At 39.3% G+C, this 25,035-nt stretch overlaps 1 protein-coding gene across 8 annotated transcripts in view; it reads left to right on the forward strand.

Moving 5' to 3' along the window:
• The window catches only part of LOC121596845, an 83,371-nt gene that overhangs the window by 49,058 nt on the left and 9,278 nt on the right, over positions 1-25,035 (forward strand). For all 8 annotated transcript variants that reach the window (XM_041922144.1, XM_041922138.1, XM_041922137.1 and 5 more), the window contains 3 exons: positions 6,296-6,510; positions 14,104-14,239; positions 21,677-21,810. In XM_041922144.1, coding sequence (XP_041778078.1) covers positions 6,296-6,510; positions 14,104-14,239; positions 21,677-21,810 — 485 coding nt within the window. The remainder of the gene's footprint in view (positions 1-6,295; positions 6,511-14,103; positions 14,240-21,676; positions 21,811-25,035) is intronic.

A 25,035-nucleotide genomic window follows, 5' to 3' on the forward strand; every position in this document is an offset into this window, starting at 1 on the left:
TAAAACCATAGCACGAAAAACTTTCCCACTAACTCCCTGCCAACGAATCAAACAGTTAAAAAGCTCCGTTTGCGAAAGAAAAACGCAAAAAGCGGTACGCCTCTGCCGTCGCTTTCCGTTCCACCTTTTGCTCCATGTGGGTGGTGGAACTGAAACGCATTCAACCGGGGCTTTTCCGAGGTGGAAAACAAACACAGAAGCGTTAGCGTGCCGAAGTGGGTTTGTGTGTGTGTGTATGTGTACGCATAGAAGATACAAAGATGAAAAGCGTAAACCCAGTTACGATACGAAGACTAGAGCAGTGGAAAATATGTTCTATTGTTTTTTGCTTTTCTCCCGTTCGTCACCGGTTTTCCTGCTCCTTCTGCTTGGGCCGGAAGTGTTTGGTTCAAAAATAGCGTTCGAAAGGAAATAGGCGAGAGAATGGAAAGCAAACAAATTTCATAGCGCAAACACGAAATCTTTTGGAGGAAGAAACAAGAGTTTGTTCAAATAGCGTGCACCAACATTAGAAGAGAATGGAAGAAGAGGGCACTCTGGGGAACATCCAGTGTCAAAAGGGTACTGAGTGACTGAGCACTGATGCTCGAACCTAGCCCAGTTTTCCGTTTCAATGAAAGCAAATTTAAAATTGAATTAAATAAATTGCACAAACAGTTGGTGGTTGTGAAAAACAAGCAAAAGCAATTGCTTTCGTCTTTTGGCAAATTACCGTTAAACTATAACTATGTGAACCCGGATTTGGATGATTTGTTTAGTGTAGCAATAACTACAAAAAAAGTTGTCAAAAAACTTTACAATTCCACAAATTTTTTGTTATCAGGAAGTGTCTGAAGATAAGATCATAAGAATCTGTGTACCCTTCGTATCGCACTAGGTGTCCGCTATTCGGACTAGTCTCACTACAACATAGACGAATGACGCCACAGTGTACTTTTATACCTAGCGTAAGCGTAAATGTACTAAAACAAACATTGTGAAGCCTTTACTGACGAGTGTAATTCTTATTATTTTTATCAATTTATTTCTGTGGTTAGCTTTTATTTATTTGCTCATGAGTTCAGTGTTTATATTAGTTAGGAATCTAGTATTAAAATATGGAGGCCAGCAAGGCTAGATAACTTTGTTAAATAAATAAATAAATAAATAAATAAATAAATAAATAAATAAATAAATAAATAAATAAATAAATAAATAAATAAATAAATACGATACCAGTAAAATGATAACGACTAAATGAATTTAATTATTTGTGAAAATAAGCTTCTTTAAATTGGTCTATTTACTGGTAACAAAGGAGTACCAAATTGCTCACTTTCATTACACACGTAATGAACTGGGAGACTTTGATAACTTTGTAAAAGACCATTGTAAAAAAATGTTCGGAACAATGCTTAAAATAGAAATTACCAAGTGCAGCAAATGCAATTCACCATAACCAACAATTGCAACCGCGAGTAGGATAGATAAAAGTAATGGGCTAGTAATCTCCTCAACGACCCACTAATCTCAAGCCCTTGTTGCAAACGCTCCCATTCGGGCAGCCATCTCGATTAGAACAAGCGATAGCTATTTATCTGCTCCAAAATGCCATGTCATTAGTCCGTGTTCGTTCTTGCAACGAACCAGTCCATGATCTGAGCGAGACACTTTTACTCGCGTGCAGATTATTTAAACATTCATCCTGTGCAAAAATGGGTGTTCCATGTATCTGTGCCCTGTTTACCAACGGGATGCTCCGATGCTCAGACGTCGCATCTCACGTTGCCAAACGTCTACCGTTGCGGACGAATTGCGTTGGCGCCAGCAACTGCTTTCCGGCCGTTTATTTTTAGCTGTCTGGTATGTGTTTTTGTTATTCCCGTTTCTTGCCACGACAGCACAGCAGTGCCAACATGTAACATCGGGGGATCCGCCTGTAACCGTCCACCGCTGAGCCAATTGCGGAGTGAATTCGTCTACGATTACCCGCGAGTGACGAGTTCACATTTCAGCGTGGAAGAATGAAGCCACTCTTGCATCGCAACCCAGGTTTGACGATAGCTTGGCCCTTCCACGTGATAAAAGTTGCAAGAAAACTGGTTCGGGCCTCACCCACCCAATCATTGGCGAATGGCTGAGTCAAACCAGCAATAAAAATAACATAAAATAGATAGATCGAGTAAAAACAAATAATAATAAAAGCAGATGGCGTGTATATGCCAGTGGCGGTCTCGTAGCCCGCAGTATTTTGCTTGAGTAGCCTTCCCATGCCTTCCTTGCTTGTTACAACAGCTTGGCGGACGGGAACAAACACCTTCCAGCGCCATGCTAATGCGTTAGGTTGGTGGAAGCTTGATATAGCGCCACATTTACACATCAGGGCACAAGCAGGAGCAAGCACTACGAATATCAGGCAATAATGCAGAATAGCGGATGGAAAGAATCGCGCTTGGTAGTGCGATGTTTATGCCCGTACCATTTCCTCCGTGCGTAAATATTTCACATACAGTTCCGTGCATACCACACAACGGTCTGTCAGAGTTTTGCATTCGGCAAGGAAAACAAACACTGAACCAGTAAACTTGGAAAAATAACAACAACAACAAACAAGCTGTCGAGAAGGATTGGAAATGTTTCGGTTGCAGCTGCATTAAAGGGGGTTTGAGGAGTTCTCATAAATTTGGGACACTTTCTTGACTCTTAATTAAGGAGAGATGAACTTTCTATTACGGAAGTTGGACGATACGGCACCCTTTTCAGGCCAGTCAATGTTGTTAATCAACGAGCGTTTCCATTTGCAACAAAATTATTGTTTTGTCATTAATTACTGTTGGCATTTAAATGAAATCAAATATCATGTGTCGAAATCAAACCACATCTTGGTTTTATTATAAGAACTGGCGCGTCTACCATTGAACCACACGATCGCTCCCGAAGTATATCAGAATAGCGAAATACAAGCTAACATCAATACACCAGGCGTCTCCATCAGTATATGAGAATGCTGACAGGAAAAATGGCACCAAACTGATGTTCCACGCAACACTGCATTTATTACTACAACATACATTAGCATTTACTGTTATCTGCAAGCTGATTTTACTCCTACAGTTATATGTTTAGTACAATCCGGTATTCTACACCGCACGAACGAAAGCAAAACATTTCAGCAATGGCATCGGATTAGCGGAATGGATGTTTGCTATTTGCTCATTTGTTTCGTGCTCTTTTTTCTCTCTTTAAATATCTCCCTTCCACTCTATCATGCCACACATTCACTGGGAGCCACTGTTCCTCTCACACGGTTCTGGCGTTATGCAGCAAAACCTATTATCCCGGAAATAGGTGCTGCTTTGGGGTTAGATTCAGCCATGGCGCTCTTCCAACTAACCTTTTACCACAGCAGAAACACATTGCTGCTTGTCATCCTACAGCATTCGACAAGCGGGACATCACTCAGCCCAGGCCGGCATCACTATTTGCTACGTCTGTTGACGAATGTCACGACACGACTCGACGGATAAGTACACAACTCGTGTCCGCTGGACAGTGGTCAGTGCGCGTGTAGAAACGTATGCGCCCGAGCGGCACATAGCCTCATTCAATCTGCGTACATTTTACGGTACGATGAAACGATTTTTCACCATTGGGTTTGGAGCCGGTGCTGGTTAGAGGAAACTGTTTTACTGAGTTCTGTTGCACTACCGATAGTCGGATGCATTCGGGTTCAGTTTTTCCTGTACTTGTTGGTGGTGGTAGAAACAGTTTCAGTCGATATTAAGTTGGTATGGCGAAAGATTTAACCATAGAACCGTGTATAACCCACTAATGGCGTTGATGGTTGGATAAGTAAAGGATTTTCGTAAGCTCTTGCGGCATTGAATGATCTGCAGCTGAGTGCAAATACTAGTGCTGTACCATGCCATTATTAGTGTTATTTCTCATTGAAACATTTTTCATACAATACTAACAGCATTATTTTCACAGTGTTAAGTACGATAAGAGATAAGAGAGAATAAAATATAAAGAGAATTTAATTTAATTTAAAGAATTAAAGATTTAATTAAATTGATCTAAGAACAACTGTGGTGTTGAAATGTCCTGTTAGTTTGTAAGCATTTCAATTATTATGAGAATATATCCGATATTATATGCCCGATGAACTATACCCAATAAATATAAAATATTAGTATTAGTACTAGTATTTTAGGTGGATTGGTTGATGCATAATATTTGTAAGAATGAATATATTTAAGTTAATTAAGAGATCTGCAAGGGATCACTAAATCAAGCGTTGAAACATATATTTTGCTTGTGTAACTAGTAACTTTTCATATTTTTTAGAGTTCAAAATTTGTTGTTAAACTCTGCAACAGAATTCTTCTTTTCGCCCACAGTGAATTATAATTTTAAAGTTAGACGAAAGAGTGACCTTACGTCCTTCCTCTAATCAAGATCCTAAGACTTCGGCCCGAGCAGTGGTAGACGATGATCAAACGATTACGATACCATAAAATGAAGTTTTTGGTTTTTGTTTGGACGGATGGTAGGGGTGATGATTTTTCAATTATTGTTGTAGTCATTTAACCTGAAACCTTTAACCTTAAAAAATTAAATTGATTCCTTAATTCCCATATTGGGGCCCTTCACGATTCTAGTCAGTTTTTTGTATGGAGTTTGACAGTTGGAGGCTGAAATCATGTAAACACTCCATACAAAACCACACATAAAACTAGCCTGTAATTTTCAGTCTAGATTATTCTAGCCTCAAAGCTAGAATTAGATTCGAGTACCTGCTCGAAAACGCGGTGTTGTTTACATTTACCTCAAAGTGCATTAAAGAGATCACGTGGTAGAATCTAGAATCAAAGTATATGTAGTCCAGGTGGTCTGATAGTATGTTTTTTAAAACCAAATTTGAATATCACTTTTTGACAGGATGGGTGAAAACTTTTGTTCAAACAAGCTTTCTTGAGGCTTGACGAATACTCAAAACACTCTTAGAATCTTCCTCCAGAAGCAGAAGCGATAAAAATCAGCCTTTTAAATACATACATCTTGGGATAAGCTCACCTGTCTATTATACACACTTAGATAGCTGCTCGAAAACTGCTACATAATGCAAACAGCTGACAGGCTGAAATTTCAGCCTACGAACTTACAACGGAAAGGGCCCCATTAACAGAAAATGTTCGAAGATCGTTTAAAGATTATTAAAATTTAATGTGTCATTCACAATACTACAGCTATAGGGACAATATCATGTTAATGGGTACAGTGCAACAATCATATCAACGATTGTATAATGAACCAATTGATTGCATTAACATGATAACTTATTTTCACTGCGTAAACTGTCACTGCACTGAAGCATGCAAAAATGTTAAAGAACTTTTTTGAAATCAAACAAACAAATTTCGACTGCCAACTTCACACATAGCTACTATATTTAACTAGATGTGCCACAAAAATATCCATTTGCTACCAGGATTGCAGCAAACGCGTTTAGCCAGTGCAAATAAAAAAAAAACACCAAAACTAAAAGAAACAAAAACAAAATGTTCTCTTTGTGTGTTTGCTTTCAATTTGCTTTTATTTTCATTTTTAATATCTAGAACATCGCTCGAATACAGCTTAGCACAGGCATCTACAGGCATAAAAACGAATTTTTAATTAAATTATCAAAGCTAAAGTGGTGCATCGAGCAAGTAAACACGGCGCACCGGTATAACAGAGAGAATGGAAAGAAAAGGAAAAACCTACACGTGGGGCAAACATAAAGAATAATAAAAAAAAGATATTTTTAACGGGTTGTATTTTAACGCTTGCTATCTGGCAAAAATGCAACAAAAAAGCTAGAAAAATACAGAAGCACTATATGCAAGATTAAACCAATTTTTTCGTCCAAATCCACAAGAAGAAATGGTTTCATGCAATCCCGTATTGTTGATTCACTTTACAGTATAAATTTTACTCAAACTGTTGTTTTTATAGTTGTTTTTTGGAATCATCTGTTGTGCTGGGTATGTAGCTGAAACTGTACCCCTTCCGGCTGTAGGAGAATCCTGCAACAGGAGTAAATCAAGAGATCTCTAAAGTAAAAAGAAAACGCGCAACTATGACTTGTATGACTTTATCCAAAAAGGATTTACGTGCCGCAATCTACGCTTGCTTAGTCGTGGCACACAGGAGTTTGCGGAGTCGAGCTGGCTTTAAGTCCCACTAATCGCGGGATTTAATCCGAGTAATGACTGTATGCATTTTATTTTATTCTCTTCATTTTTTTGCTTATCTTCCATGTGCAACACTACAGAACTGTCGCTAGGGCTGCGTAACGTACGAGTCACCGTCCCAACGGCTGTTCGCAGAGGCGATCCGGTCCATCTCTTCTGCGAGTACGAGCTAGAAGACAACGAGCGGTTATACTCGATCAAATGGTACAAAGGCAAACGAGAGTTCTATCGCTATACGCCCCAGGTACACCCGTCAGTGCAAGTATTCAGTACCGTCAGTGGAATCGACGTAGAGGTAAGGTATTTTAGCATGCTTTTTTTTAATAAAATATGGAATGGTGATTGATGTGTTGGAAAGCAATCATTATTATTTTTGGTTTGCGATTTCTGAAAGTATACATAACTAGGGTAAACGTACCTATAGTGGTGCTAGTACCAATAGTGGTGGTATTTCACTAAAATGCGGCTCATACGATAAATTAACAGTAGTTAAGTTATCTACGATAGTGTGAAATGTTCTCTAGCCTTTTACAAAGGATTTAAAAATGAAATGGGGTCATTCCGTTTCTTAGTGACCGAAAAATCCATTATTTTATAAAAGGTATCAACATTTTTCCAAAATCCTTAGGATTTCATAACGATACTCATAATTTTGTTAACGTTCTAAATGACCACATAACAACGCAGTTATTAGTTTTTTAACATAATTGTTATCAAATGATATTGTTTTATTCTAATTCATTGGCTTTTGACCATATTTACGTATTTTTAATTGTTTTTTACGATAGTGCCATTATAGGTACACCAAACAGACATGTTCCTATAGTGGCCCTAGTTCTAAAATCAATAAAAACAGGTAATTTTAGATTTTTTTCGACGACATTTTTGATATGTCGTACTGTTTTCATTACAATAAGCTATAAAAATGAGTTTTCTGTAAGTAATTTACCAAACAAAGGCTAAAATTCCCTTATTTGGCTGAGTGAAAAATCGACTTCAAATCAAGCAATCTCTTCTGGGTTTGAGTTGACGACAGGTGTTATTCAGTACTTAAGTCAATATTGTCATCAACCAAATTCATACATTTTTTACGATCAAATCACGAAAGATATCATTATTATCGCAGTAATCCTTGCTATTCACACGAAAACAGCTTCAAAACTAAGTTATATTGATATTATACACTGTTTTTAAGACATCTTTGTTTACCACCACTATAGGAACACAATACGACGACTATAGGAACCATACCACCATTATAGGTACAACGAAGCAGTCACAAAAATATGTATTTTTTCGTAAAATTTATGTGTTTCATGGTTAAAATGGTTGTGATTGCGAAGATAAAACATATTCCACCTGTTAGGTGTTAAAATATTCAGAAATTGTCCTTCCTGACACTTTAAATCCATTAAAATACATCTGTACCACCACAAATTGCACCACTATTGGTACATTTACCCTAAAAAACTTCATATTTAAAGTAAGCGAATATAACCAAAACTTTAATCATCTTATAAAATAAAATTCTATTAATAATAATTTTAACATGATACTTTCTTGTGGTTAGCACAGATTAACATGCCTTCTTTTATATTTTTTTTAAATTCCGATGAAAAATTTATTGAAATGCTTTTCCGCCTGGGAAAGCAATGCTTGGAATACACAGCCAAAGGCGTAGTTCAAAATAAAATTTATGCATACAATAGTTTGCGAAATCGGTGTGCTTGACACAACCTTTTAGTGGATATTATTTCCTTTTTGGACAAACCACACCCTGCCCTGACGTGTTCGTAAACCGTTGCTCTACGACCATCTTTGCTTAGCATCCGCTACAGCCAGCCGAATATTTTCACTACAGGCCGTAACGGTACGATGACTTTGCCGAGCCCATTCGCCCAACGCTGAAGAATGCTTTTTTTTGTTACGTTTTGGAATGCTAGTGCAACTCGTGCTCTACCGAAATGCTTCAGTTTACCCGCTTTCCCACCCTTTGCGGGCCGCAGGCGTCCACGCTGCTATTATTTTCGTCCCACAAAACATGACCCTATCTTCCGCGTGCCCATGTCGTTGTGCGAAAACTTTTGAACTTTCCGCTCATAAATCTGGTAAGCCGAACGTTGGGTTGGATTTTTACTTGTACTACAAACCCGTCGAATACGGGCATGCTTCTACAAATGGAATTACAACACTTTACATGGCGTTCCGGTTCACAGCTAGCCGGGGGTGAGCATGGTGAACAAAGTTGTAGATATATGTTGCAAAGCAAGCAATTGGTGAAAGTTCAGATGTTTTTTTTTGCTGAACGAATGACTTTCGCATACTATTTGCAATGATTTTCAAAAACAAAAACCCTGGACCGTAAAAGAGTTTGCTTGGTGTTACACGATTCAACGATTAGCACGCCAAGGCTATGTATTAATGTTTTGTGTTTTTATCACTATCGGAATATGTTCCCGTTACTTCCCAACTATTTTGTTTTCTGTCGAATGATTAATCAACCGTCGATTTTATACTCACGCAATAATAAATGATTTAGAGTGTGAGAAATGTCATTAACTTTGATTTAAAGCATTATGGTCCCCTATCTAGAACCCCTGCTTGGCTTTTATTTTTTTATCTTTTTTGTTTGCGTGCAAAAGTGAAAACAAAACAGCAATTCCGCGCTGGAAATCGTGCCCGCGAAAGCAATAAATTGTTTACCGAGGCTAAAAATCCTTCCGAGGGCTGTTTACCATCGCGGCGGACGGATTTCGATATTGAATTACTCCATTATTCAGAAGAAATCATTGCTCCCACTGGGCAGCAGCATGAAAAACCCAGCGAGATCCATTTCCATTTCGATGACGTGCGCGTTCACAAGCCGACACAAACGAACGAACCCAAAAACCGTTTCTCCTGGAAAAGCTTACCGTTTATGCCTTCTTTCTTATGCTTTGCCCATGGGAAATCTGCTCGGTCCTATGTCACGGCAAAACGGAACGGAGAAGATAAGAAAACAACAACAACTAGTAAAAACCCGGTGAAGGGTGGCAAATCGTGAGAAAAAAAGAAGAATCTAACAGCGCTGGCAGTTCACGATGACAAGTGAGCAAAAATGCGATGGGAATGAACAGACACAGCGCACACACACAAAAACTGCGCAAAGACACAAGGAAAGCATCCATAGGCGCTATAAGAGTCGCGCAAATAACAGGATGCAATTTCTATGCTTTTAACAGGGGGCGAATGGACGGAAAATTGTCTCTCCGTGTCATGGATAGCAAAAAGCTAAGGGAGCAATTAATTTTTTGCTGCTAGCGCCACTTCCAGTGCCAAAGCAGTGCCGTTACCGCGTCTTTTTGTCCGTGTGTAAAGAAATCGCGCAAGAAAGTGGCATAGCAGCGGAAAAACCGGCGGAAAACAAACACACATTGAGCCCATTGAGCATGAGATGGGCACGGTTGGGAGAGAACAACCAAGGCAGCAACCAAAGAGAAGTAACTAAATGTATCTAAAATAAAGAAAAAAGAAGCTCATTCTCTCCAGCAACCGAGGCGAGACAAATTTGATTAATGACACACTGTTCTAAGCATTTTTGTCGCCACACGGCCACAGTAAGGAAAAGGACAAGTAGATATAAGTCTTAGTAAAAGGGGATGCCAATCCAATCCTCATCTTGCGCATGGTGATACTGTGAACAAGCTATATAACTTTATTTAAAAAGACTCAATTATTTAATAATTTTTCGTAAATGTATCTCTGATAGTTGTTCTTCAAAAAAGAACATATTGTAAACTAAAGGATGTGTGATGATTTTCGATCACATAATATAAATAATTTCCTGCTATTCTTTACCTTTCATGCTATAATTGCAATATTATTAGGTACTTCGAGCGCATATAATCAATAACAGAGATAAAAACTAACATTTACCTAGAACAAGGCCTGGGCAATCAATGACAAGTTCCTGCTTCGGTCCAATCTTCCCTCTACCGTTGTACACCGATCGAATTTCGGTGACCTAAATACTTAAAACACTTCACTAATCTTCTTTTCACTACGCTCTTTCCCGAGCAATGAGGATGGTGCTTCAATCAACCGTAGGCAGGATACGGAGTAGCATAAATTGCCATACGAGTGCACTATACCGGTCAGCCCAACAACACGGACACCTAGCGTGAGACCGCGAAGCTCCATAAATCTTTACGCTCACAGCCACAAATCAATCTCGAATGTGACATAGCCAAACCAAACATAGAACTTTCACGGCAAAGACACCGGTTGTTCTCGCCAGCGCCAATCATGGGAAGGTTTTGGCGCCCGGGATGCTAATGAAAATTCAAATCAGTCAATCGCGCGATCGTGAAAAGCAGGGGGTACTCGAATAGATCGAATCCCGATGCAGCATGGAAACCGATTTCAATCGAGACTACCAATCAAAAGTACGAAATCTCCATCCTTCCTCCTCCTCCTACTTTTTTATCAATTGCAAGGCTTCCGACCAGCGCCAGTTGAGCGTTTCTACAGAGCCGTGACCCGAGCTTCCAATTATGGCAACATGCAACCATCTTCACCGCGAAAAGCAAACGCTATGTTGGCTGAGAAGCACGAAAAACGTTTCTCATCTTTCATTCGATCCAACAACTGTTGGCCACGGTTGACCAAGTAAAAAGGAACGCACAGAAATTGAGATTGTTTACGAGTGTTCCGTGTTTTTTTCATATTCCCACTATATTTGAGCATGCTATAGTTGTGTATCATGTTGTTGTCATTTCATGCCATGGTAAAACAACTGCCTTGTGCCTTTTCCCAAATATTCCCCTATCGGGAAAAAATATACGTCTTTCATTGCTATCAGTGGCCAAAGCCGCAAGAAAAGTGCGTTTTTGTTATCATACGGTAGAAGACGAACGCACATAGGAAGCACCAATAACCAATTTCTCACAACAAATTGGAGAATTTATTATGCAGCTATAGAGACACACGATAATGCTTAGGAATGGAAAGAGAAATATCTGTTTCTAGAGCTTTCACAGAGGGATACATTTTTATTGGGTTTGTATTGTTTGTGAGGCTATGTGTATGTTTGATTCTTCAAAATTCATTGTTTTGAATTTTTTATACTTTTTAATTCTCACTACTGTACTGTCCCTAACAAGGTTGGGTGAAGAGTCGCATATCATGTAGCAGCAGTGATGATGTGAAGCATTTGTCACTAAAACACTGTCAATGTATTGCGTAGTTATAAAGAAACGCCAGGTCTACTATATCATCTATAGTTATGCTTTGTTTACGCATTCGTGGCATCGCTTGTTCTGATCGAAAAACACAAACTAGCATACAAACAAGAATACTACAGATGACACAAAAAAGAATGCTAAAATTTGTCCCTCAGGCTTTCTTCAGATACAACATTGTTCGCGAGATAGAACGGACAAAGACGAAACCTACGTACACTTACTCACCCTCCAGAGAGCAATGCGCGACGGTAACGCCACATAGATCAACTAAAGTTGGCGTCATCCCTTGGAGCTCTCAGCACAGCCTTTGGAACCTCCAAAAAAGTACAACGGCGCAAAAAATTCCAACCAAACTGTCGTTCGGGGCAATATTTTTTGTGGATTTGATTTCCGTTCGGTTTTTGCTCGCACATTTTCCCTCCCCCTGTGTCTCAATTGCCGCTGTTGCCACTTTCCTTCACGCCGGTCATCAACGAGAGGGGGACTTGAACCGGAACAGGCAGCCTGCTAACAGGATACCTCGCGGACGCATTTATCGAGCACTCCCGTTTCTGCCAACGGCCGGTTGAACGATTCCTCCCGTACAGTGAAAGGAGTACCAATGTGTTGCCGAACCATTTGCTAAGGTCATTCTGGACGACCAAAAAAATCACAACATGCGCACACCCACCAATGCATACATTGGCACAAATGCCAATCGGATCGAGCAGTATTGGCGTTTCGATATTGGCTTTTCTCGAAAATGGTACGGGTGGCCCAGCGTCAGGCTGGTTTCACGGTGAAAATCAGCTTTTCTCTCCGGAAAGGAGACAAACCACGCCGCAAAATAGATAAGAAATAAATTGCTTGTATTTCCCACTAGTGTCTTTTTTGTGTCCTTTTTCTCGTGTGTCTCCTTTTTTTTTGTTTTCCGGTCGATAAACAACAACGATAAAGATCCCTTGGCTTACTCTGTGGAGAACGTTTTCCTAGCGAACTTTTGCAGACAGGACCACGGGCCAAATCGGTAACTCGGACGCTCGTGTGGTGATCCTGCGGGTAGCTTATAAGCGGCTTGCCGGCTTCCATTCGTTTTGCTCCAGTTGTAGCTAAGCAGTTTTGAGGTATGTGTGGGTGAAGCTAGTACATGCAAGTTTGAAATGCCTTTTTATGCCTAACGTGATAGAGCATAGCCACTCTCACCTTTTCCGATGCTGTCATTGGGGCGTGAAACCGGAATAAAGCATCCTTCGGTGGTATGGACTTATGGACTGGAACTGCGAAACTTATGGATACAAATATGTTCTTAATGTATCTTGATCATTTAGTTATTAATTTGCATAGGTGTTGTTTTAACCCTGCTAATCCTATCCAAGTTTCGTTCAACTTACACAAGAGAGCTTTCATTTGAAAAATGTTTAAACAAAGTTTTATTCTACATTATTTTGTGTGTTAACTTCATCTAATAGAATATAATACTTCATCCTTCGAACAATGTTCTTATGCAAATTATATTATTATGGATTTATTGTAACGTTTCTGGCGCAAACATTATCTTATTCATAAAAAACAAGAACACTGCTGGATTACAAGAATGCTGCACTCCTAATTGCCGATATTCCTATTCATAATATGCAAAAGGGTGGTAAATCCCGTTGTACGTTCGTTAAGATAGATACATAATAACATGTCCGTCGTAGGTTCAAGCCTTGTATTAAGAGTCAGTCGTAGCAAAGTTTTACATTCCGGCTGCGTTGTACTTAATAAATCTCAAAAACCTGTATAAGCGACAATAACCACGAGAGCCATTATGTCAAAAAGGAGAAGAAGAAGAGAAGATTAATAAGCAATGTATGTACACTAAAAAATATACACACAAACATCATTATTGCTAGCTCAATTGTTTGCAAAAATTTTTTTGCGTAAAATCATGATCCTCGTCAGCATCGTCGTCCACAAGTGACAAATGCAACTGTTTTTAACACCCAATATTCACCTAATATTACACTATAATTTCCTACACGTACACGACAACGACATTTCTTTCCTTCTAAATTACCGACCATGTGGCCGTAACTGTGTCAAGCCATTAAGCTACTTTCAGAACACAGCATTTTGTGTTGTGTTGCCAGCGTGTTAAAGTGGATGGGCAACAAAACAACCCGAAAAAACACAGCTTCCTCCTGAAACGAAACAACCATGGTGCCACATGGTGATTGATTGTCGGGGATTTGCGTTCCATTTTTTTATGATGATGCGATGCTCGAACACAGAATGGCTACAAAAAAAGTGCTCGAACAGCTAATCAACAGCTTTGTGGCTGTAGCATGGGAGGACGCAAGGAGGATGAATGGTTTTTCATTTGGTGGTTTGGTTGTCAAACACATTTTCATTTTCCCGCTGTGCGCTTATTGGCTGTTAAGTCTGGCTTTTCTTTTTGAGTGTGTGTGTAGGCAGCTCGTTTTGTTTTTGTTTTCGCACACCAAATCCTTCGTCAGCTATTGGAGATAGATAAATGTACTAATGTCCTGCATTTCGTTCAGCTAGGATTTTTGGTGTGTTCGGTTTCTTAATCATTCGCCATTTGGTGTAACCATTTTTGCTTCTACTGTTACACGCTCCTCTAAAAGAACGTCTTTTTTATCCACCACCTTTTTCATTCCATATACTACATCGTTCTACACCAGCGGTCACTTTCCAACGAAAGCCACGTCGTGATGAAGGCAGTTGAGACAAACTACGCGGGGAAGTACAGCTGCGAGGTGTCGGCAGATGCGCCTTCGTTCCACACAATCATCGTCTCAGGGGACATGGAAGTAATCGGTGAGTAGATAGCTAGGTCGATATGGATGTGCATCTCTTCTCCATTCCAGTGGGAATAGCAAATAATTATTGCTGTCCTACCTCATCATTGCTTTAATACGTACCAATCGACCGATTTGCAGGATAGGACATCGCACAAAGGATCTTGGAAAATTGCTGACTATTTATGGTCGTGCTGAATGGGCGATTTTAGATGAAAATCGCCCCCGAGACTTGTCTTTATCGACTGACTACTCTGAAATGCTACTGCAGAGAGAGATATATATCTACTGTGTGTGACCAAACCGAGTTTTGTTTTCTTTCTGCTGTCAATCGGCTAAGATAGTAATTTATTACGTGCAACAGCTAATGGTTCACCGAGTCAAGGTGCTTTCTACCAGAAAGAGAATATTCTGATTGGTTTTTTGTTATTGATCTTAAAAAAAATTGCATTATTTTGAATCTAATTCCTCTAGCCTCTAGCCCTGGACAGAGTTTGTCGATTGGTGATGTATCAAATCGGATATTTTCTATTTAGAATTTATGAGTTCCATACGATAATTTAAAAGTACATCAATTACTTAAGTGAGTGTAAAATGTTCTGTGGTCTTTTTCAAAGAGTTTAAAAGTTAAAAGGGGGTATTCCGTTACATAGTGGCGGAAAAATCAGTTATTTTGTGAAAAGTATCGACATTTTTCCAAAATTCTTAGGATTTCATAACGAATCTCAAATTGTTAACGTTAAAAATGACCACATAACAACGCAATTACTAGTTGTTTTTTAACATAACTGTTATGAAATGTTATTGATTTACCGAAATCCTTTGCCTTTTTACCATCATTTCGCATTTTTGGGTGTTTTTACCATAGTACCATTATAGGTACACAAAACATGCATGCTACTATAGTGGTTATAGTCACAAAACCATTAAAAACAGGACATTTTAGATTTTTTTTTCCAGGATATTTTTGACATATCGTACTGTTGTCGCTAAAATAAGCAACAGGAATGAGTTTTCTGAAAGTAATTTACTAAAAAAAGGCCAAAAATGTCATATTTGGCTGAGTGAAAAATCGACCTCCAATCAAGCATACTCTTCGGGGTGTGGATTGACGACAGGTGTTATACAGGTATCTTTGTTTACCACCACTATAGGAACACAATACGACGACTATAAGGGCCATTCCTCCATTGTTGGTACAACGAGACAGTCACAAAAATATGTTTTTTTTTTCGTAAACGTATTTGATGGTAAAAATGGTTGTAGTTGCGAAGATAAAACATATTCCAATTGATATGTGTTAAAATATTCATAAATTTACCTTCCTTGCACTTTATATCTGTTGAAACACATCTCTACTCCTAAAAATTGCACCAATATTGGTACATTTATCCTACTAACATACTAAAAATATTTTTTAGTTCAAGTAAGTAATGTGAAAGCAATTGTGAATCGACATCGAAAGAAACCGACACAGCTGTTGTTAATAAAACTATGATTCCGACTGACGATTCAAGTGCATAAAAACTGAAAATGGGCTTTTACGATACTAACCAGCTTTTTTATATGGAGTTTGACTCTGTGGTAAAACCAAACACAAAACTAGCCTCCGATTTTCAGCCCAGATTATTTCAGCCTGTAAAATATGCAAACAACGTCTATTCGTGACAGGGGCCTTCAGGTTAGCTTATGAAAGATTGATTTTTTTTTGCTGAAGGATAAATATTGAGCAAAGAAAGGTTAAAAATAGTTTGAATCGATTTTAAGATTATTAAAATTACTAAAACTCATTTCAAACACAAACATACAAAACAAACAAAACAAACGATCTTGCTTTGCATCTTTCTTTGTACACAAGCAATGAAATTCAATATGGAGGACCGTAACTGTCAAATAATAAAAACCCAGTTAATGATTACTGTTTCACTGACAGGCTGAAATTTCAACTTATTGCTGAAAAGGCTACAAAAAGAAACGGGGTGAATATCATACTTTAAATCAGGGATCTACAAACATTTCACTGCGCGGGCCACATTGCTTCGAAAATAACATTGTTGAGAACCATTTTGATACCACATTTATTAGCTAAACGTTTAAATCCTTTTCCTTCCTTAAATCCACTTTCATTAGGGTGAACGATTAAATTTAGTTTTTATGAGAAAATTCGAGCTGAATTTATAATTTGTTTTCAGCTTTCTTTTTGAAAGTTTATTTGTACACAAGCGTTGAAATTCAATACGGTGGACTGTAACTGTCAAATAATAAAAACCCGGATAATAATTACTGTTCCACTGACAGAAAACTCGAAAACTAAAAAAATGTTTTTATTTTTGTTTGAATAATCAAAACAATAGACTATTTATTTTGATCTTAACAAAGTCATCGTTAACTGCATAGTAGGCGCTGGAGGGACATATGCGGTCCGCGGACTGTAGTTTGGAAACCCTTGCTTCAGATTTATAAAACTCTTGACAACAGTAGGAGTAGCTTACCTAATTTCAAAAATAATATGAAAAGGTTCTTAAGCTCAGACTTTGAAGCGTATGTTTTCCTTTAAAACCAATAGCTCAAATTGACTGTGATTGATTCAAATATAAATACAATACACCATACCATAAGAGTATTGAGCCGATTTGGTGGTACAGTTGACAACTTGTACAGCTTAACAATATGCCCGTCCAGGGTTCACGCCCGGAATGGACCGTGTCTCCATATGTAGGACTAGCTATCCTGCTATGTGTTATCATTAAGTAACTGAAAGCCCACTAGTGGGTACAGGCAAGCCTTGACCGACAACGGTTGTTGTGCCAAAGATGAAGAAGATAAAAGTATTACGAGACCGGTCTCGTGGTTCAGTCGTCAACTCGAAAGACTTAACAACATGCTTGTCAAGAACTCAAGCCTCGGTTGGACCATGCCCTGTTACGCAGAACAGACTATCCTGCTATGGCGTATCAATAAGTCCAACTCAACTGAAAGCCAAGCTCACTAGTGGTACAGACAAGCCTTGACCGATAACGATTGTTGTGCTACAAAAGAAGAAGATGAGTATTAGCATGATCTGATTTTATGTTGAATTGTACATTCTTACGATTGAGATCAGGACATGTCCCATTATCGCATCACTATCTATCATAGCCTAATTACATTCTAAATTATCCCATTATCTAAAAAAGGTAGAATGTAGAAAGTAATACTTACTGAAAAAAATTAACAGTGTAACCGCGGCCACATGAGGTGAAATATACGGCGAAATGAACAGGCGAAATATCTGACGGATAAATCATCACAGCAACCAGCTGATGTGCAATGTAAACAAATAACGTGCACAAAATCGTTTTTAAATCCATTAAATAACTTCAATATCGAGTACTTCGTCAATTTTGAGTCAACAGTTTATAATTTCTTCCAATTATGGAATGTTCTGCTTAAGAAGATATTATTTTTAATAGAATTTCGAAAGCGGATGTTGTGTCTCCCCCAACCCTTTAGCTGAACCTGTCAGATATTTTACCTGTCAAATAGTTCATTTCGCTGTATATTTCACCTCATGTTGCCGCGCGGTAACAGTTTTACAGGGTTTTCCGTGTTTTGTTGGTTGTTTTCAGTAAAATGTAGGGTTCTCGTCTCACAGTCAATTGGCCGTATCCCACACATTTTTATGTCATTGTTATGTAAATTTCTTCACATTTAAACATTAACAAACAATGTAAGAAATTGTACAAAATCAAGAAAACGCTCTGCAAGGTTTTGAAGACTTACTTACTTAGGTTTTGAAGACTGTGACATGGGAAGCAAACCAAAAAATAATGCACGCATGTTATATATCAATCATAGTTTGAATAAGAAATTATTAGTCACCATTCATTCTATCTTCATTCCATTCTACATACCTGCGCCGTTGCAACATTTGGAACCGTTTTAAAGCACACATTTTGGAACGGTTTCTCTCTAAACGCTCTTTACGTGGAAAACAATAATAGAATTTCTGGGAAAATTCGTCCAAAATGTGATTACCACGCTCGTATTACGAACAAGAAAACACGACAACGTCACATCGAAGCATCAACATTCAACAGCGAACCCATGCTTACCGGTGCTACCGTTCGTAGCCGTGAGGCGTACAATTTAATATGGCCAATAAAAAATTATTAGATTTTGATCTCAACGGTTTCCATCGATCCGGGGCCAGTTTACCACTGCTTTCACTCACTCACTTTGAAACATTGCGACGCTGTCATCCAGTAATGTTGCGCTGCTGCTTCTCCCCAATCCCATTCCTCACTTTTTTCTCACCATCAAATCTGGCCTTTCCGTTTGACATTTGCAAGCATTCGCGTTAGGGAGCCTGCGGGTACAGAAGCACTCGAAAGCACTTTCCAGCATGAATGGCAGTAGAGACAGCGAGGTAACGGTTTGCGTTATCGGGTGCGCTTTATTCGCACCCGCGCCCAATGTTGCCAATGATGTTTCCTTTTTTTTCCACTCCAGGGCAGGATGGTTCAATGATTTTTTATTGAATATTACCGCTCCCAGCTGGAGCGTACAAAATTGCCGTGGAATTTATTTATTCCTTGGCAATTCCACCGACCAGTGCTTTCTTCGCTGCAGGCTTGCTTATGTTCTTTCCGTGAAAAAATACCTTTTCAAGCATTCATCCCAAACGCCATTCTCCCGATGCCTGTATATTTCTAACCTCTCAATTGAGAGGCAGTTGGAATATTTTCCTCTTCACTGTTTTTGTTTGATTTCCCATCTTTCCTGAGACGCTTGCGATTTCGGCCCCTTCCGGGGGCGCGCAGTAATCGAGAGCTCGGCGAAGCGCACACAAAAACGAAACGGACGCAAAAGATAGCCGCGTGACCGCATAAATGTCAGCTCCCAAAAGCGTAATGATCCTTTGCACCGGCAGGCGGCTACGACGATGTGACGCAATCGTGGCGAACCAGGGCAGGGCAAACAACTTGCACAACTTGCCAGCGCTATGGGGCAAGCATTGGGGCGTGCTGGAATTAGGGGTCTGCAACGTCGAAGCATTAATCCGGCACCAACTGGAGCGTACGAATTTATTGAACGCGCATGGAAGCAACTTTTTTGCCCACTTATTTTGTTATGCTTCTTTGAGCTCACATTTTTTTAACAGTAGAAAATGTTTCCTTTCTGCTTTGCCTCTGTGGTATCGAGAGGTAAATGAGATCGTTAGCGTGTAGTTTGGGAAAATCTGCTCATTTTGCTTACGGAATGGGTGGATTATGGCAGCAGTTTGGTGGTAAGCCCTGTGTTACTTGCAGTTTTCGACATGAATTATAGCGAACAAAAGGTTGCTTTTTGTATGCAATATTCTTCATTAATATAGCTACAGTACAATAGCAGTCTGTAGCTATATTAGTGTATGCTAGTAAGAAACCATTCTACCTACTTTGAAATACATTAATTCGTACATTAATTCGAACAAATCAATTGCCTGTACATTCAGCTACTGAGCGACTGGCGATGAATGCAATGTAATTAAAATCGATCATTAGTCAAAATTTAAATTGCAACGCCATCGCTTCCCCCTATGTATCGCCCACCGTACGACGATTCGCATAATTTGAGTTTCGATTTTAATTGTTTTGTTTCAGATCACAACTAAACCAAACCGCCCAAACGGTAACGCTATCAAGCATCGAGCGTTTTGAACACCGGCACACGCAGGAGAATATGAAAATTTTGTGGCAGCAAATCACATATCCCATTACAAATCCCTCGTCTCATTTTGCATCCTATTATGCCGGTTAATAGGATTACATATATGCATTGGGCCCAGCGCTTTCCATGACCACCGCCCACCGTTTAACGGCCGTATCAATTGCGCTGTAATCAAATGCAGTAAATACATCCCCGATATGCCCGATGGCCGTACGCTTTTGCATCACAAATTTATTATCCTTGCAATACAAATCGCCCGCATACCCGACGCGAACGCTATGCTGGCAGTGAAGGGAACGAAAGGGAGAAAATCGTAAGCCAGCCCCTGCCCTGGCACCAGCCATGCTCTCTGGCAGCCCTTGAGACGGTAACGAGGATGTACAGATTCACACGATGACGTCGGGTGTTTCGGTTTACGCGGCGCTTACACTTGCAATCGCTGGAAAGCCTTATTTAATTACATATTAATTACAACGGGCGGAGCGTTGGGCTAGACTCTACACAGCAGTTAGGCAGCAAATCAGATTGCTTCGGTTCGCTCGTCTTCGCTGTGCTTTGCTGCAATCGCTCGCTTTTGATGTTGCCGGTGGTTGCACAGTAGCCTAGTTTCTCACCATTGCTGTATGGGCCACCAAGGCCTTGATCAGGACGATAATGAATAATGTATTAGCTGTAAAATCTTACTAATCATCACGATACACAACACCGCAAGTACACTTCCGTGCACTCCGACAGCACGCTGCACTGACTCACTGCATTAACAGCCACAGTAGCCTCCCGCTCCCGGTGTTTGTCGCAACGAGTATAAATTAATGATCTTACCATCGTTCACTCAAACACTTCACGAACTCTTTTGCTAACGGTATGAGACTTTTGACGCCTGGTGGAGACGCCCGGTACTGTGCACCTTTGGCGAGCTAATGCATTTGCTCTTTTGGCTAATTCGCTTCGGTGCAGTACAGGCCAGCTTGCTCTTGCACTGAACGGTAGTGTACGGCACGATAAATCACCAATGCACCAGTGATGGTGACCCTCGTCCGAGTAGCGTAAGAACATCAATAAATCTAATGAACTGTGCCTGGTTGTCGTCGTTGTCGTCAGTTAGAGGTCACTCAGATGCATTGCCTGCTTGTACTGGGTAGTTGAATGGAAGCAGCATCGATTGTCAGGCAGACTCTAGCTAATCGAAGAGTGACATCATTTTTCAACACTGTTTGGTCACTTGTGGAAACCTTTCGTCGCCTTTAGCCACCGTACTCGAAATAGAGCATCTAAAATATTCAACTATGCTCGTAGCAGACTTCTTTTTGAACAATTTGAAAAGATTCCAATGGGATGAATGTTGAGATTTTTTTAAGAGATTGCATTTGCAGATCAAAAGTCATTTTCGCCGAAACTGGCGCAATCAGGACAAAAATGTAGACCTACTATGGCCGGTTCTGCATTGGGAATGTCAGAAGCAAATCCATACAATCTCCATTTATCTTATTCAATTCGTTTCCATCGCTCACTGGTCTAAATCCAGAGAGCGTGGCACAATTTCCTCATTTCAAATCAGTTGGTCTTATTCAACTTTTTCCATTCATTTTCTTTTTTTTCCATGCACAACATATGCGGACTGACCATATTCGAACACCGGTGAAACTGGAACTCAACTGCATTGCTGGCATTATCATCACCATCATCGTGGTGGGAATTCTTGGAAATAATAATCATCGCTGATCGGCACCTTCTACCGGATGGAATCTTCGACATCTCTCCACAGAGCCACCTATTGAACAGCCATCCGTGACGGGAGTGCAGGCGAGGTATCGGCCAGGCGATATTCTACGAGCCAACTGCACCTCGCATAATTCGAAACCAGCAGCAAATTTGACGTGGACGATTAATGATGTACCGGTAAGATTTATTGTCTTTTCAGAGGAAATGTTGGGAGTAAAATAAATAAAGCGAATTGCTCCGCCTTGTTAACCTGGCGTGGTTCGAATCCTCCATACCGCACCGCTACCTGCAAGCGAGGTAAAACCATGTTCTGTTCGTTGTCGGTGCTGTATACATTTTCGGTACCGTTTGGCTCATTGCCAATGAATGATGGAGCTCGTGTCGATGGATTTGACTTGCAGTAAACGAACGAATTTATTGATGGAAACGACAAAGCACGCACCTACAGCTATTACGCGGAAGTGATACGCGTGGAGCGCGGTGAAAAACTGTGTTTACCAATAAGAGTAAGAGAACGCGTGCCTGCACTTAGTGGTGCTGTTCCATAGCGAGCTGCTGGGGTATTGATAATCGTTGAATGGCACGTTCCGACATCGCATGAGGAAAGCATGTTCCTTTTTTTTGGAGCGTGTTTTTTGCTTCTTTTTACTGGTGGGTTTTACAAGACAAGCATACGCATGTCATGCTATAAAGTAAACTCGGAATGAAATAAGATTTCCGGCTTTGACAAACGAATAAAATGAGAGAAAAGAAAGCGTGGCGCGACGGGTAATTCGAGCTGACGAAGTACGCAACGAGGATTGTGGTATACGGAAAATGTTTCATTTTTCTCCTCCAGTCCCACGAGATATTTCCTGGAAAGCACAACAAAATGAAAATAAAAAAAAACCACCCGCTCAACCAATGGAATGTACAGTTTGCTCGCAAACCCATCAACGATCACTAGGTTAGCGGAACGATTTTGTTCGTTAAATGTATGTACACGTTTGATTTGGAAGTCCCGAGTGGAGGGGAAGCTTTAGAGGAGAAGGAGCTACAGCGGTAGCGTGATAGAATGGAGATGAATGAAAATCGAATTTCCCTTTCGAGCGAAATGGTTGCCGTACCGTATTGGTGCAACCGAAGCAACGAGCTGAAAATGTCGCTGTGGCCACAGGGTTTTTGAGAGCTCTCTCTGGTAGCAAACCAAACAGGATTTAAAAACCTATTTAGGGCATAATTGAATTTACACTTCTCAATCAAAGATAATTTCACGCAAGACTGCGGCTGAGCATAGATACGAGTTTCAAGGCGTTAGGTTAGGATAGGTTAGGCTAGCAACACATTAACAAAAAGATAAACGTTCAATTGTGGAGAGCTTGAATTGATAACTTTCCTTAGGAAGAAATGGAATTAAAAACATATAAAGAAAAAGATTTTTTGTAAAGCTAAGTAAATTGCTTACAATTTAATTGCATTGGGTGTTTCAATGTGCAGCGATGGAAAAAAGAGGGTTTTTGTGGTATGGTTTTGGAATACAGTAGTACATTGATTTATTTATTTATTTATATGATACCTCTGAATGATTTTTTCAATTTAAAAAAAAAAACACAATTCATTCCGGTTTTATTATAATCTAACACATAACATAATATGTGTATTCACAAGAATAGAAAATGTATATTGGAAATATGATTTTTACGTAAATTGTGTCCAGAGTCTATCTCTAAAAACATTCTGCGATGTGTTGAAATCAAATAAATAATGGTTATAAATGAAAGTTCGACACATAGCTGGCATAGGAACAGACTGGCCAAAACGAGTTCTATAACGAGGGACGGATATGAATTGACGTGTACGTAGATTCCTAGAAGGCGCGTTAAATTCTATCGTAGCTAATAAAGTAGGAGCATCAATGTGGTGGTTGAGTAGTCCTGATATAAAAAGGCAATTAGCTATCCCATGGCGGTTTTCAACGCCTGAATCCCTAAAAGCAGACACCGGGAATGGTAGACAATAATGTATACAACATACTTACAATATACTAAATACAAATCAATTTAATGACTGCTCCAACTCCTGTTCATCTACCTGCGGGTGAATACCACATCAAAGTAAAGATAAATAATCACACAATGGCAAAATGGTGCCTTATATTTTCCCCCACTACGAAGCTTGATGTACATTCGAGCTTCTTTCAATTAGACTTTCAAGAGGTACTTTAATTTCAAGCTCTTCAAGTAATTTCACAGAATTTGCTATCAGTATTTTTCCTATTGCAACATCAGATTTTATATTGCAACATTTTCTCCTGTTGAATCTACTGACGGATGTGTTGCTCCATTGCAGTAAGCAATGGAATGTGCTTAATTTGTGTAGTTCAGCTAACTGTAACTATGACTATTTGATAGCAGGTTTATATTTATGTCTGAAGCGACGAATGAACTGATTATTCGTTTGTATTTTGTACTAGCTATTGGGGTTAGAACATTTTCTAATTGGAGAATTGCGACATATTGTTTGCATTGTAGTAAACATACATTTATGCGTGTATTAAATGTACAGTCTTCCCTGATTTACGCTACTCTGGAGTTACACGGAACAGCACGTGTTCCACGTCTTCCACGGCGTTCTCGCACTAGGGGCAGTCGGGCGAGCCATCCAGAATGCCTTTCTCTACGAAGTAGCTCCGCAAGAACCCATTCCCCGTGAGGAACTGAGTGAGGACAATGTCTACTTCCTCGTATATTTGAGGGACCTTACGTCATTTTAAATTCGTTAACCAATAGTTTCCGCACACATAGCAAATAGAACAGGTTTCTTTGTTTAGTTCGTTTTTGTATGTTTTTGAAATTATCGGAAAAATAAGTCATATAAACGAAAAATTTGATGGTTTTTTAGTCACAAAACATAAAATGAAGTAGGTGAAGTGAATACCTAGTTCACCAAGTTCATATCAATATGTCGCAAACGTAGTGAATTTGACAATACAATCACTCTCTGCACTCGTTCTTATTATTGTATACTGCAATACCTGTGTTTAATCTAAATTTTTATGTTAAATATGAACTCGCAAAGTCCAACATGTGTTTAAAAAGTACATTTTTATCAAATCAACCTGGAATTTGATTGGATTTTAATTAATTTTGACGGTTCATATGTCAACTCGGTACAATTAACTACAACAATTGTGAAATGCAAATAAAATTGCATTATTGCTGAATGTTTGAAAGACAAAATAATCGTTTTTTAGATACATGTAAATAATAATTAAGTGCATACAAGTACTCAAATTAATATAATATAATAATTTATAAACTATATTTTGCCTGTAAAACGTAATATTCGACATAAGCGTATATACGAGTTAAACTCCGGATTGTATTCTATATATTTTAAATGCTTGTTTATAAGTAATGATTT

This window comes from Anopheles merus, chromosome 3R, assembly GCF_017562075.2.
Source record: "Anopheles merus strain MAF chromosome 3R, AmerM5.1, whole genome shotgun sequence".
In the NCBI taxonomy this organism is placed as follows: Eukaryota; Metazoa; Arthropoda; class Insecta; order Diptera; family Culicidae; genus Anopheles; species Anopheles merus.